The 15,376-nt window shown below is 42.8% G+C and overlaps 1 protein-coding gene across 4 annotated transcripts in view; it reads right to left on the reverse strand.

Moving 5' to 3' along the window:
* Positions 1-15,376, reverse strand: part of LOC106586158 (kalirin) — a 261,879-nt gene that overhangs the window by 99,374 nt on the left and 147,129 nt on the right. For all 4 annotated transcript variants that reach the window (XM_014173062.2, XM_014173066.2, XM_014173061.2 and 1 more), the window contains exons 10-11: positions 6,898-7,020; positions 1,170-1,361 (exon numbers count right to left, since the gene is read on the reverse strand). In XM_014173062.2, coding sequence (XP_014028537.1) covers positions 1,170-1,361; positions 6,898-7,020 — 315 coding nt within the window. The remainder of the gene's footprint in view (positions 1-1,169; positions 1,362-6,897; positions 7,021-15,376) is intronic.

Below are 15,376 nucleotides of genomic sequence, written 5' to 3' on the forward strand. Positions count from 1 at the left end.
GCTATTGAGAAAGGCCACCGTAGGCAGACCTGGCTCTCAAGAGAAGACAGGCTACGTGCACACTGCCCACAAAATGAGGTGGAAACTGAGCTGCACTTCCTAACCTCCTGCCAAATGTATGACCATATTAGAGACAAATATTTCCCTCAGATTACACAGATCCACAAAGAATTCGAAAACAAACCAGATTTTGATAAACTCCCATATCTACTGGGTGAAATACCACAGTGTGCCATCACAGCAGCAAGATTTGTGACCAGTTGCCACAAGAAAAGGGCAACCAGTGAAGAACAAACACCATTGTAAATACAACCCATACTTGTGTTTATTTATGTTCCCTTTTGTACTTTAACCATTTGCACATCGTTACAGCACTGTATATATACATAATATGACATTTGTAATGTCTTTATACTTTTGGAACTTCTGTGAGTGTAATGTTTACTGTTCATTTCCATTCTTTATTTCACTTTTGTATATTATCTACTTCACTTGCTTTGGCAATGTTAACATATATTTCCCATGCCAATAAAGCCCCTTGAATTGAATTGAGAGAGAGAGAGAGAACTGTTAACTTGTGAACATCACAAAATCAGGTTAAAAGTAAAAAAAATAACAGTTGGACACTATGATTTTAAAGAGTTTAAGATTAGACGGTGGTAGGTCTGTGAAGTAGCCCTCACACAGACAGAATGTCCATCCCTATTAGCAACCTTTTGACCAAGGATGTGGGCTATTGTAGTGCACTATATAGGGAATAGGGTGCCCAGGCTGGTCTCTTACATCTGGCATGGATCAGGCTGCGCTAACTAGAGAGAAGACTCCCTGCATACTTTAGTAATCTGGGTGCGATCCTCTGTGAATGGCTGGTATGAATGCCCTGTCTGTCTGCAGTGATCAGCGACACTCGCAGACGGGCATCTTGAGGCCGCATAAACCAAGCCGCCCCAAGTCTCAACCCTGCGCCAAGTTACTGCTGTCAAGGACAGGGAGCGTGAACCATCATGCAGGTCAGGGCTGTTACATCTTCAGTGTGGGTGCGGAAGGAAACCGACACAGCCACTGCATCCTACCACATCCACTCCCAAACATAAAAAAATGGGTCACTGAACCCCAGAACGTTCCAGACATAGAACGTGATCATGCAGGTCAGGGTTCAAAGGTCTTACCTCCTTGGTGTGGGTGTGGAAGGAGACAGACATGTCCAGCAGCAGTTTCCTCTGCTCCACCCGCCGGACAAAGTCTTGGATCCTGACCTCCAGGTGTCGCGCTGCTTTGTAGATCTCCTCCGGGTCACATTCCCCAGTCTGGGCCAGCTGCTCGGCCGCCTCCAGGAGCTTGTCTGCGTTGGTGTAGGTGTTCTGGTACCCAGAGGAGACAAAGTGCAGCTCAGTTAGATGACCGCAACACAAGTAGGTAGAGAACTGGGTCTGCAAGGTGTACTCTACCGAATCTTACCGCTGCAACTCTGGTGTCTCTAAGTTCATTGAAATTGTGTCTGTCTGCACTCTCTCTCTGCATGCTTTGACTGACTACTGCATTCCTGTCTCTCTCTCCTTCATCACCATAGACAGGCAAGACCTCTCTCTCCGATGGATGCCTCCACTACTAAATTGCCCCAAAACTGTGCAGAGTGGCAGGGTAAATCCCTGGCTATCCCTACGTAGTAATCCCACAGCTTGGCAAGTGTTGTCTCTGGATCAACACGACAGTGGGGACTAAGTCAGTAGAGCACCGGCCATCAGGGCAGGATGGATTAATGCCTGGCTAGCATGTAGCGTGTAACAAGTAGCAGCGTGGTGATCTGACTAGGATGGATATCCCAAAGGCTCGGGAACTGGTCACCTCCCGTAAGGTTGTGGCACATTCACTGGGTGCATATGGCTCTGGTCAAAGGTAGTGCACTAGACAGGCAGTAGGGTGCCATGTGGGATCCATTCTGGGCCATTTAGGAATAAAGATGCCATATGGGGATACTTTTAGCGATTCAACACGCTAAGGTCGGACCCTTACCTAGTGACACGCATCCTGGAGAAGATTTAACACTGTGGGCCTCATCATAATCACAGTCATGTAATTCAAATCCTATCTGTCTCCTTACCTACTGTGTCTGTCTGGCACTGAAGTCCAAACAAGGCTCATTTACATTACGTATGGTGGGGGTTCCAATCTTCCATTATCCAAAGTGTGGTGCCCTGGTGATGTGGGCGGGGAAAGCCACTGTTTGGAGTGTCAGCCACGCCCCACAACCAGCATTGTAGGCTGCAGAAAGCTAGACTGCAGGGCTCGGCCCACACCTGAGGCCACTCGGCCTCATTAGGCTGCAACGCAGTCTGGAGAAATTCAAAGGCCTGCTTTAGTTCAGCACAGGGGAGCTCCTGGCTGGACGCTGGAGGCTGAGCTCTATAGACATTTGTTTGAAGCCCTGGTCATTGTGGTCTCTACAGGAAGAAGTGAACGGACTACAAGTGAAGCTGGTAGCAGCCCAGCTAGTTTTCTTTAAAGTTAAGGCTAACTCTAGGTTCAGTTAAAACCGCTACAAGATCGGTGTCCCCACCTCGGGACTGTTGAGCTAACGTAGGTTAATGCGATTAGCATGAGGTTGTAAGTAACATGAAAATTTCCCAGGACATAGACATATCTGATATTGGCAGAAATCTTAAATTCTTGTTAATCTAACTGCACTGTCCAATTTACAGTAGCTATTACAGTGAAATAATACTATGCTATTGTTTGAGGAGAGTGCACAGTTATGAACTTGAAAAGTCATTAATAAACCAATTTGGCACATTTGGGCAGTCTTGGTACAACATTTTGAACAGAAATGCAATGGTTCATTGGATCAGCCTAAACTTTGCACGTACACTGCTACCATCTAGTGGCCAAAATCAAAATTGCGCCTGGGCTGGAATAATACATTATGGCCTTTCTCTTGCATTTCAAAGATGATGGTACAAAAAAAACGTTTGGTTTTTTCTTTGTATTATCTTTTACCAGATCGAATGTGTTATATTCTCCTACATTCATTTCACATTTCCACAAACTTCAAAGTGTTTCTTTTCAAACGGTATCAAGAATATGCATATCCTTGCTTCAGGTCCTGAGCTACAGGCAGTTAGATTTGGGTATGTCATTTTAGGGGTGGAAATTGAAAAAAAGGGCCTGATCCTTAAGAGGTTTTAAGGAGAGTGGGAGAGTGTTTTGTTTTCCGTTAATGTTTGAGAACCAGCTTTGTGAACATTTTATTTTGACTAAATATGCCAGCCTAGCCTGGTTTAGGCTGTGCCCCAGAAGCGTTGGACTTCTGTCATTGTTCCTCCTCGATGCCTTCCTACCAACCACCTGCCAGCCACGCCTACCGAGTCGTTACGACACTTAATACTTTCTTCGTTAATCAAATAATTCTGAAGTGGTAATAATTTGTTTTACCCCTTCAAAATATCTTAATCCATCTTTTTTTCTCAAATAAATTGGACAAGGTTTAAAACAGACTGCTGACATTTAACATTTGAAATCCATGCTTTGATTGACTGTAAAACGAAGATTAAAAATAGGTTTCTCTGTCTTACTTAGGGCATGCTGTGGAGGTGGATTTATTTGCCTGTACTGTCAGGTTGATGTGAGTATTGTAGATCAGAATACCACTTCCTCGCTCCTAGGATACCTATAACAGTTGTACACACACTGATCCCTTCCCTGTGTCACATTGGCAGTAGCTCTGGCCCAAATCACATTTATTCATAGTGAAGAGAGAGGACCGGCTTATTATAGGGGGGTACAATGGAGGGTCAACTCAAAGCACATGGATACAGTAAGCAGGATTACAGAGGGCTCTTATGTACTTATCTAGTGATGTATAGTAAAGGCTGTATTAAAACCCACACATCTACATTTTCAAAATTACACGCAAAATCCAGAACAGCTATGAATTATATCACAATTAAAAACCTTCTCCATTTCAATTCCCTATCACTCAACCACTCCTCCCACACTGTTAGACATAGCCTGCGTCCCAAATGGCGCCGTATTCCTAGGGCACTATGTAGGGGGATAGGGTGGCATGTGGGACAAGAACCCAGAGTGGGGTGTTGGGTGTATTCCACGCAGCAGCAGTAGGCCCAGCCCAGGCAGCACATAGCTTTCATCGGTTCAGGAAAACTCCTCCCTTGTCCTCCGTATTATCTTATCCCTCCAGAGAGGTGCAATCAATAACGCCATTCAGGCTTTCCCTTCGCAGATATGGCTGGGCTGAGGTGGAGTCGTCTCTCTTCTTCCCTAGTCTTTTTTAACACTCTGCCAGATTCCCCCTGTATCGCTTTTATTCAATCTGTTCCACGCGCAGGACTTTTCTGGGCTTGATAACCAGATGCCAGAAACAAAAGCTTTGTGCCTCTTTCTCGCTCTTCCCATTAAGAAGTGCTCAGCCTAAACAAATCCCCCATTGCATGTTTTGTAGGCAGAATAGATCTGAGGCCAGTCATTAGAGCTACACTGTTTGTGCCATTCGGGCTATTTGCGGGGGAGGAGGTCCATCTACAATGGCAGATTGAATCCGAGCACAACCTCTCTGAATAATTAACTGATGTCATTTCAACGTGGTGTCATTAGGAGTTTTTTTAACATCCTTTTCTTTTGATGATTTATTCACTCTAAACTGCTGGATGAGTTATTATGATGAGGATCAATGAAAGGCTTTGAGTTCGTGCATTTGTTTGCGTGTGAACTTACGTGGGCGTATGCGTCTAGCCATGTCTGATCCCCCACCAATAAAAAATGTTGGTTTGACTTTGGTTTCAATCTCCTTTGATGAGGTGTCTTGGGGAGATGATGGTGCCATATGTACATATCTTAAGGAGCTCAAATTTCAAATATTCCAATATGAAGTGCTTTATTTGATTCATTAAGCCATTTGATCCATCCTTCAGGAGTAGGGGTGAATTAAACATCCTCATCTCGTACACTTTTCCCCCAGAGAGAAGTGCACGGTTTGAAAATAGGGTAAATAATGTTCAGGCCTTTCAGACTGTCCTAAACGCCACCCTATTCTCTAGCGCACCACTTTTGACCAAAGCCCTATGGGCCCTGGTGAAAACGTAGTGCGCTATATAGGGAATAGCATGCCATTTTGGGACATGCCGGCAGACTTCTGCTTGCCCTGAAGACAGACACATTGTCCGTCTCGAAAGAGCGGTCGCCCAAATCAAGCCAGTCCATCATCAGGAGGGGCTAAAACATTGTTGTAAATCCAGGATTACACATCCATTTAGCATTAAAACCACATCCCCTTAACGCTGGTGTTATCACTAGTCACGGCTCATGCCGCTACCATTACACTCAGGAGGTTAGCAAAGTGGAAGAAATGTGACTGGAAATGATTGTATTTACTGGACATCCCTACCTTTACATGTCCCATGTTGCTGGGTAGCTGGATGATATGAGATACTCCTCTGCGTCCCAAATGGCACCCTATTCCCAACATAGTGCGCTACTTTTGACCAGAGCCCTATGGTCCCTAGTCAAAAGTACTGCACTAGGGAATAGGTTGCCAGGTGGGACGCAGACACTATCTACTTGTGTACTACTTGTGACCTATAGTCATATAGCCTATTAAAGCAGAACATCTTACTTTGTGCAGTTTGTCTGTGTGATGAAATTAGAAAGTGTATTTCCACAGTGGACTGGTTCCAGCTTGTTCTTGCTTGGTCTAAGTCTTCTGGCCTCTTTTCTCATATGGACTGCAGCTACAATGGGCTGCAAAAACCAAACCTGCATGCCAAGCCCATAAAAAACATACTAAAGCTAAAATGACTAGGTTTGGATTCCATTTCTGTGAGTCTCTTAAACGCCTGAATGTATTTCTCATTGCATACTCATTTTCTGTCACTTGTCAATCAAAACTAACCACGAAAAATCGTAACATTCCGATATTTTGAGTTTAAAGCTAGAATCCTTCATTGAAACAATAAAAAAGTGTTTCTCTAAAAGCTAAGGGACGGGGCTGGAGAAATGAAAACACTCTCAAATTCATAGACAGAGCTATGGATGCAAAGAATGACCATCCATGATATCAAATGTACAGTTTTAACCATGTTTTTAGGCTATACCGTGATTGTTTACATTTAGGTTGTTTACAAACATTGGTGTAAAACAAAAGTATATTTTGGGTTCTGACGGGACAAGGCAGTTAAACTAAGAGCACGAGACATGTATAAGTTATATTCTTCAATAATCAATGGGTATACAGTATATGATTCCTTTAGAAGTCCAAAAATGGATTTAGCAACAAAGGATTCTAGCTTTAATTGACATCCTCACTGAATAATAGCCGAACTTGCTTCAAAACAATACAAATCTGCCATCTGTGAATTGCATTTGAACACTAGAACAACATTAATAGGAAGCTGTAAAAGGACAATAGAACCATAAGTAATTTGGTTGTAACAATGTGTCAGTGTTCAGTTCATTGACCATGTCTTCTCTTGGAACAGTGTTCAGTGGTCTGCCCTTTCACTGACACCTCAACACTTTGACATTAGACAGAATAGCATAACAGCCTACAGAGTTCAAATCTAGTACAATGCTGCAGTTCAAATGTAGTATAATGCTGCAGAAAATGCAGCCTTTGTCAATATTGTAGCATGGATGAGGCAATTCAACTTCAAAATGCCATCCACAATGCCTGAGGAAGTTTCCCCTGAACTCTGATCTGGGGTCAGTTAAACATTTTCCCCACTAATGGTTAAGGTTAGGTTTGGAGGTGGGGAAGCTGATCCTTGATCAGATACTCCACCTCAGCAATGTGGGGAGGAGATTCACATGATTCAGGGCATGACCAATGACACACTATTAGCAAGGCCGCAAACATATTCTCATTGGCACAAGTAGTTGAACTCTCACCTGTGCCACCTCCTCAAAATCGTCGTGGCGTTTCTGCAGTGCCCTGGCGCGGTGGAGGGACTTGCCCACGCCCGTGTGTTTGCTAAGGAAGGCCTCTCCATGGTTCTCTATCCAGTCCATCACCTGCACAAGTGACACAGAGAAAGACACTCATGTTAACTAGTGTTCTGTTCAGCCTCTGTTACTGCCCTCCCCCCCTGCATCCTAAGGAGCCAGACAAATGCACGTTCACCAGTTTTCAGCCCTGGCCCAGGAATCTGTCACCACTGTCACTTTGTCACCCTATATCAGGACAGCAGTCCATCTTCAAGGAGAAAGAAGAGGAGGTTTTGTGAATTCCTTGCAGGAAAGACGAGGTAGTGAGCCTCGGAAATATTGTCTAGCTTCCTTCTCTCTTTTTGCTAGGCTTTCACTTAGACTGTGAATACATGATTTAATCTCGACAGCATTCAAAGAGAAAGTAGCCAAATGTGCAGTGTGAAAGGTAGCCAAAAAGTGCAGTGAACTTTGCATAACTCCACTCTAGAGTCCCATTGCGTGACTATACATTGTTGGCGGAATAGCCAGTACGGCAGAATTGACAGTACTAAATGTTAATGAATAGACGAGAGGTCATAAGATGAGATCATCTGTGTGGATTTGTGAACAGCGTCTGGCTGAAACAGAGCAGGACAGCACCCTGTGGCAGTGATTTTCACCATTCCCTGGCAAACATCAGTTCAAACACTATTTGAAATATTTTCAAATACTTTCTCTGTGCTTGCCTGGCGAGATGGAACCAATAGAATACTCCCAAAACTGTAAACCCCACCAATCTGGCACTCTAGGCAGGCTCGTATTCAAATAGTATTTGAACCCTGGTCCATCTTTTGTTCTCTTCCTAATAACTCTCTCTACGGTCACTTCAAGGAATGGAAAACCAAAGCTTGCCTGTCCTGCCTCACTTCAATTATCTTGTTGTCCTCAAGTGTAGCCTCCCTGTCCTGATCGTGTTTGCTTGCCTTGCATGTTAGTGTGTGTGTGTGTGTGTGTGTGTGTGTGTGTGTGTGTGTGTGTGTGTGTGTGTGTGTGTGTGTGTGTGTGTGTGTGTGTGTGTGTGTGTGTGTGTGTGTGTGTGTGTGTGTGTATATAGTAGGAGATGGGAGGGGTCCTTGGCTTGCGTGTGTGTACAGGAATGTTTAATAAACATGTCAGTGGGTGAGCAGACAACTCTTGTTTCGCCCTGACTGATTAGAGTTGCTGCATCCACAGGAACAAGCAGGAGTCTAAAACTACCTGGCTGGCTGGCTCGCACAAACACGGGAAGGGCTGAGAATAGAAGAGATATTTGCTGGGGATGATATTAGCTGACTGAGGATGCCATGCCTCGGACAGGAGTGCCACTTCTGGATTCTATGTCTGCATCCCAAATGACACCCTTTTCCCTAGACATAGTGCACTACTTAAGACGAGGGCCCACAGGGCTCTAGTCAAAAGTAGTGCACTATGTAGGAAATAGGGTGCCATTTTAGATGCAAGCTATCAGTCTAGTGATGTCTCAGCAGTTAATCGACACCAAAATGTTATTCTAGCCATGATGTTCAGGAAGTGGGCTGGAAATATTGGATTCCATTTAATGTGGGTTCAGCTCCAAAATGAGGGCTCTGATAAAAGTAGTGCGCTACAGTATATATGGAATAGGGTGTCATTTAGCACACAGCCTGTGTTTGTGATGCTGCAGTAACCTCCAGATTACTGACAACTCAGAGATGTTTCCTGGAAAAGTAGAGTACATGATACGTCAGAATAGGGGCGCATTAAAACAAGGACGGCCTGGACAAAACCATCAAAGAAAACAGAGGAAGCATGAAAAACGGCAAGCAAAACTGGAGGCCCATGGGAAAGAGGAGCACTTGTGTGAACATTGTGGTGCTTAATGTAATCTTGGTCTAAATCTGTTAAATATTACGGGCATTTACATATGATCCAAGCCCCTAAGGAGGCATTTGAAAAATGTACGGAGGAGGATGCCAAAAGTGCTTTTATTTTCACAGTTTTATTATTTTGACAGTGTATAAGCAGTCCTGGTCACACTATTTGGATAGCCCGGATAGTCCATCTGCTAATAAGTAACTGCTTGCTAAGGTTAAGGTCAGGTTTAGAATAAGGGTTAGGGTTAAGGCACACCGGGCACCAGGGTAAAGTGAATAAAGGGCAGTTGAAATAGGCAAGGGGGGCAAATATTTTGGGGTGGGGTTTTGCATTGGAATTATATTGAATTCTGCTTATATCACACTATACCACAATGAACCTAACGTTCGAATGCAGAGAATCTGAGACCATTGAGTGCTTTTGAAGTGACAGGTTGTGTCATGTCCTGACTAGTATAAGGGGTTATTTGTTATTGTAGTTTGGTCAGGGCGTGGCAGGGGGTGTTTGTTTAGTGTATTTCGGGGTTTTGGTTTATGTTTTCTATTTCTATGTGGTTTTTCTAGTTTTCTATTTCTATGTTGTGTTTTTTTTCAATGACCTCCAATTAGAGGAAGCTGGTTGTCGTTTTCTCTAATTGGAGGCCATATTTAAGTGTGTTTGTTTTCACTTGTGTTTGTGGGTGGTTGTTTCCGGTTTAGTCTGTGCACCTTACTGGGCTGTTATCGTCGTTATTTTGTTTAAGTATGTTTACCTTCAATAAATCGAAGATGAGCAATATACCCGCTGCATATTGGTCCGATGATTTCTCCTCTTCAGACGACGAAGATTATGACAGGTTGGCGCAAAATCTGTAGCCCAACTCCTCTGTGCTTCTATCAGCATAAAATAGGGTCCTTCTAGCAATCGTTAGGACAAAGACTCAGCATGAGGCAGGCAGGTAGCGGTGCAAATTAGTGCTGGATTTATCTACACAGCGCTGGCGTTTCAAAGATGACGGTGATATTTACAAATCTATATATTTACAAAAGGTCTGACTTCAAAATGTCAGCATTCAAAAGAAAAAGCCTCTCATCAGGAAAAACCTGTCTTAACCAATAAAGCACAGGTGGGGTCATTCAGGCTCAGATACAGCCTCCCCTTGAGTTACCCAAAAGTAAACTAACTAGAACATACCCAAACAGGCATTTAAATTCATTTGACCACACTTCTTCTTGGCGCGTAGGCCAGGTATATCTATGCGCGCTAAAGAGCGCAACATTAAACATAGTGGAGAAACCGGACAAATACTCTCCGAACAACTACAACGAAGAAATGTACAGCAAACTGGTAAATGCAATTCAACAAACCAAAAGTTATTTACTGCAAGTGTTGTGCAGTTCGTGAGCTGTCCAAAACAACGTTTCCACTTGGAGAATGGTAAATATAAACGCAACATGTAAAGTGTTGGTTTCATGAGCTGAAATAAAAGATCCCAGAAATGTTCCACATACACAAAAAGCTTATTGCGCTCAAATTTTGTGCACAAATTTGTTTACATCCATGTTAATAAGCATTTCTCCTTTGCCAAGATAATCCATCCACCTGACAGGTGTGGCATATCAAGAAGCTGATTAAACAGCATGATCTTTACACAGGTGCACCTTGTGCTGGGGACAAAAAAGGCAGTTTTGTCATACAACACAATGCCACAGTCTCAAGTCTTGAGGGAGCATGCAATTGGCGTGCTGACTGTAGGAATGACCACCGCTGATGAAACTGGTGGTTTGCACAACCGTAGAATCTCTGCAAAAACTGTCAGAAACTGTCTCAGGGAAGCTCATCTGCTTGCTTGTCGTCCTCACCAGGGCCTTGACCTGACTGCAGTTCAGCGTCGTAACCGACTTCAGTGGGCAAATGATCACCTTTGGACCACAAACACAATTGCATTTTATTGATGGCAATTTGATTGAGCAGAGTTACCGTGGCGAGATCCTGAGGCCCATTGTCGTGCTATTCATCTGCCGCCATCACCCCATGTTTCAGCATGATAAAGCACAGCCCCATGTTGCAAGGATCTGTACACAATTCCTGTAGTCTGAAAATCTCCCAGTTCTTTCTTGGCCTGCATACTCACCAGACATGTCACCAATTGAGCATGTTTGGGATGCTCTGGATCGCCGTGTACGGCAACGTGTTTCAGTTCCCGCCAATATCCAGCAAATTCACACAGCCATTGAAGAGGAGTGGGACAACATTCCACAGGCCAAAATCAACAACCTGATCAACTCTATGCAAAGGAGAGGCAAATGGTGTTCACACCAGATACTGACTAGTTTTCTGATCCACGCCCCTACCTGCCCATACAGTAGAGCAGACACTCCTGCAGAGCACACCCCATAGGAACAGCAGATGAGCAGGATGGAGACAGCTCAGTCTCCAACACGGAGTCCTCACCTGTCCCAAACTGGTTCACTTGACTCCACGCTTAGAAATCAAAATATTACAGGTGGAGGCGTATCACATTCACTTAGCCTACCAGAGAGATGAGCCAAAGGAGTCATACTGCACCTGTCCGCTGAGTGGCTTTCCATAGCCTCCCTACACACACCGCAATACGCTTTGTCCATTGTGCTGACGCAGCGCAGAAGGGATACAGATTTTTTTGCCACCAACCTGTCGCTCAATCATTTGAACTTTTTTGATATTTTTAGTCAGAAGCTTACATACACTTAGGTTGGAGTAATTAAAACTCTTTTTTCAACCACTCAACAAATTTCTTGTTAACAAACTATAGTTTTGGCAAGTCAGCCAGGACATCTACTTCGTGCATGACACAAGTCATTTTTCCAACAATTGTTTACAGACAGATTATTTCACTTATAATTCACTGTATCACAATTCCAGTGGGTCAGAAGTTTACATACACTAAGTTGGACTGTGCCTTTAAACAGCTTGGAAAATTGTCATGGCTTTAGAAGCTTCTGATCGGCTAATTGACATCATTTGAGTCAATTGGAGGTGTACCTGTGGATGTATTTCAAAGCCTACCTTCAAACTCAGTGCCTCTTTGCTTGACATCATGGGAAAATCAAAAGAAATCTGTCAAGACATCAGAAAAAACATTGTAGACCTCCACAAGTCTGGTTCATCCTTGGGAGCAATTTCCAAACGCCTGAAGGTACCACGTTCATCTGTACAAACAATAGTACGCAAGTATAAACACCATGGGACCACACAGCAGTCATACCGCTCAGGAACGAGCTGCGTTCTGTCTCCTAGAGATTAACGTATTTTGGTGCGAAAAGTGCAAATCAATCCCAGAACAACAGCAAAGGACCTTGTGAAGATGCTGGAGGAAACAGGTATAAAATTATCTACAGCCACAGTAAGACGAGTCCTGTATCGACATAACCTGAAAGGCCGCTCAGCAAGGAAGAAGCCACTGCTCCAAAACCGCCATAAAAATCCAGACTACGGTTTACAACTGCACATGGGAACAAAGATTGTACTTTTTGGAGAAATGCCCTCTGGTCTGATGGCCATAATGACCAACGTTATGTTTGGAGGAAAAAGGGGGAGGCTTGCAAGCCGAAGAACACCATCCCAACCGTGAAGCACGGGGTTGGCAGCATCATGTTGTGGGGGTGCTTTCCTGCAGGAGGGACTGGTGCACTTCACAAAATAGATGGGATCATGAGGATGGGAAATGATGTTGATATTTTGAAGCAACATCTCAAGACATCAGTCAGGAAGTTAAAGCTTGGCCACAAATGAATCTTCCAAATGGACAATGACCCCAAGCATACTTCCAAAGTTGTGGAAAAAGGACAACAAAGTCAAGGTTTTGGAGTGGCCATCACAAAGCCCTGACCTCAATCCTATAGACAATTTGTGGGCGGAACTGAAAAAGCGTGTGTGAGCAAGGGGCCTACAAACCTGACTCAGTTACACCAGCTCTGTCAGGAGGAATGGGCCAAAATTCACCCAACTTATTGTGGGAAGCTTGTGGAAGGCTACCCGAAAAGTTTGACCCAAGTTAAACAATTTAAAGGCAATGCTACCAAATACTTATTGAGTGTATGTAAACTGCTGACCCACTGGGAATGGGAAATAAAAGCTGAAATAAATCATTCTCTCTACTATTATTCTGACATTTCACATTCTTAAAATAAAGTGGTGATCCTAACTGACCTAAGACAGGGAATTTTTACTCTGATTAAATGTCAGGAATTGTGAAAAACTGAGTTTAAATGTATTTGGCTAAGGTGTAAGTAAACTTCCAACTTCAACTGTAGGAACATAAAACTTAAACTGAGGGGGCTAAAGTTTGAACTAAGCCCCCTTTAGCCCCCTCGTGGAGCCGGGTACAGGTTAAGGTTAGGGCTAGGGTTAATTTTAGGGTTAGTAGATAGTTAGTTGAAATGTTACTAATAGTCAATAGATAGTCTGTAGATGGACTATCCAAATAAAATGTTACCACAGTCCTCGTTTTCTGGCTTTATGATGGCCAATGAAAAGAAAAAATGTAGTGTGTCCAAAAGGCACACTACTATATATATTGCCTATATAGTGCACTACTTTTGACCAGATAATGTATGGGCCCTTGGAAGCAGTAAAATACCATGTGAATAGCACAGTGGGTTGGAGCATTGCTGACATTCACAAATCCACAAAGAAATATGCTTCATACATGAAGCACAGTTCTGCTGATGCCTAAGGTAACAGTTTATTTTATTTTAGTGCTATCCCTTGCAGTCGTTATCCATTGCATTGTATGCTTTACCTTAAGATAAATGAGAGGAATGTCATTAGATTAACCCAAATGTGGAGGGAGGAGAGTATAGAGACAGCCCCAGGTTTCTCCAACTCCTCTTAAATCTGGCTACGGATATATAGTAGATGACCTTGGATAGCGCTGAACTTCCTCCACATATCCTCCAACACTGCTTCCTCCTGACAAGCCCCTTGCAGTTTGGAAGCCCTTGCATCCTGAATGGCAGCCTATTCCCTTTAAAGTACACTACTTTTGACCTGTGCTCTATACCCAGCTAGCACATTTGGTTCCTTGGAATTTGTGGAAAAGTAAATGTTTGGTTTCCCATTGGTTCTGGGAACGAAGCCATACGTTTCCTGACCGTTAAAACAGAACGGAAGTTAACATTTTGCCTGTTCTGGGAACTGTAAGACTTCAGTGAGGTTCTGAGAACGTTTTACTATGGTTCCCTGAAAGTTTTCCTGAAAGGTTTTATGAACGTTCTGAGAACGGAAATTATAGGTTATTTGAAGGTAATTAAATAACGTTCTGAGAGCATGTACCAGCAGGACTTATAATAATAACACTGATAGCTTAGGTTAACTGTGAACTCCAAGCACAGATAGAACACATGGAAATGTATTTGCTTAGGCATTAACACATTCCCTTTTCAATGTGACGCATCAGTGAGATTCAAACCTAGAATCTTCTGTTCTCCATCCATGGAATTAGTCCACTGTGCCACCAGGATGGAGCTAGCATGTTGTGTTTTTTCATGCATACAAAGCTTTTCATTTTAGTCTATTCAAACAGACCCAATTTCAAAAGAAAACAAGCACTCATTAAGATCAGGTGTGGCCAATTAGTGAGTGAGGGCAACACTCCTGAACACACTTCACAAGATAGAGGATAGAGAGCGTTTTGTTGATGCTGAGAACGGAATGGAAATGTGTTTAAATAACTTAGAAAATTCTCTGAATGTTCCTTAAGTATTTTATTTTGATGTAAAATGTACTTAACGTTTTGAGGACGGAATGTACGTTGTTAAATAACATTCTTAAAATATGACTAAAGTTATCTTGTGGAATTTGATGAAAAGTTTTATTAACGTTGTCGGAAAACAATTTGAGAACATGATATTAAATTATACCAAGAGAAAATCTGTAGGAAACGTTATGCTGATGTACTGAAATTCCCATAGAAAAACATTGTTTCTTCAAGTTATTGGAATAATTTTTAAATATCCAAGGATATGGCGCTGCAGTGGATAGCAGCCGTTTTACGGGCTCCTTATCAACTCTGCTATTTAGTGTTCTTTTTTTACAGTGATCTTAATTTTTTTTTAAGTCTTCGCCATAATTTTATTTGACCGAAAACAGCTTCTGGAAAGCTTCTATGTTTCACGTCTAAGGACATGGATGATATATACAGTTGAAGTCGGAACACCTCAGCCAAATACATTTAAACTCAGTTTTTTACAATTCCTGACATTTAGTAAAAATAAAAGACAGTAAAAATTCCCTGTCTTAGGTCAGTTAGGATCACCACTTTCTTTTAAGAATGTGAAATGTCAGAATAACTGAGAGAGAATGATTTATTTCAGCTTGTATTTCTTTCATCACACTCCCAGTAGGTCAGAAGTTTACATACACTCAATTATTATTTGGTAGCATTGCCTTTAAATTGTTTAACTTGGGTCAAATATTTCGGGTAGCCTTCCACAAGCTTCCCACAATAAGTTGGGGGAATTTTGGCTCATTCCTCCTGACAGAGCTGGTGTAACTGAGTCAGGTTTGTAGGCCTTTTTGCTCGCACATAATTTTTCAGTTCTGCCCA

This window comes from Salmo salar, chromosome ssa25 (assembly GCF_905237065.1).
Source record: "Salmo salar chromosome ssa25, Ssal_v3.1, whole genome shotgun sequence".
Taxonomy (NCBI): domain Eukaryota; kingdom Metazoa; phylum Chordata; class Actinopteri; order Salmoniformes; family Salmonidae; genus Salmo; species Salmo salar.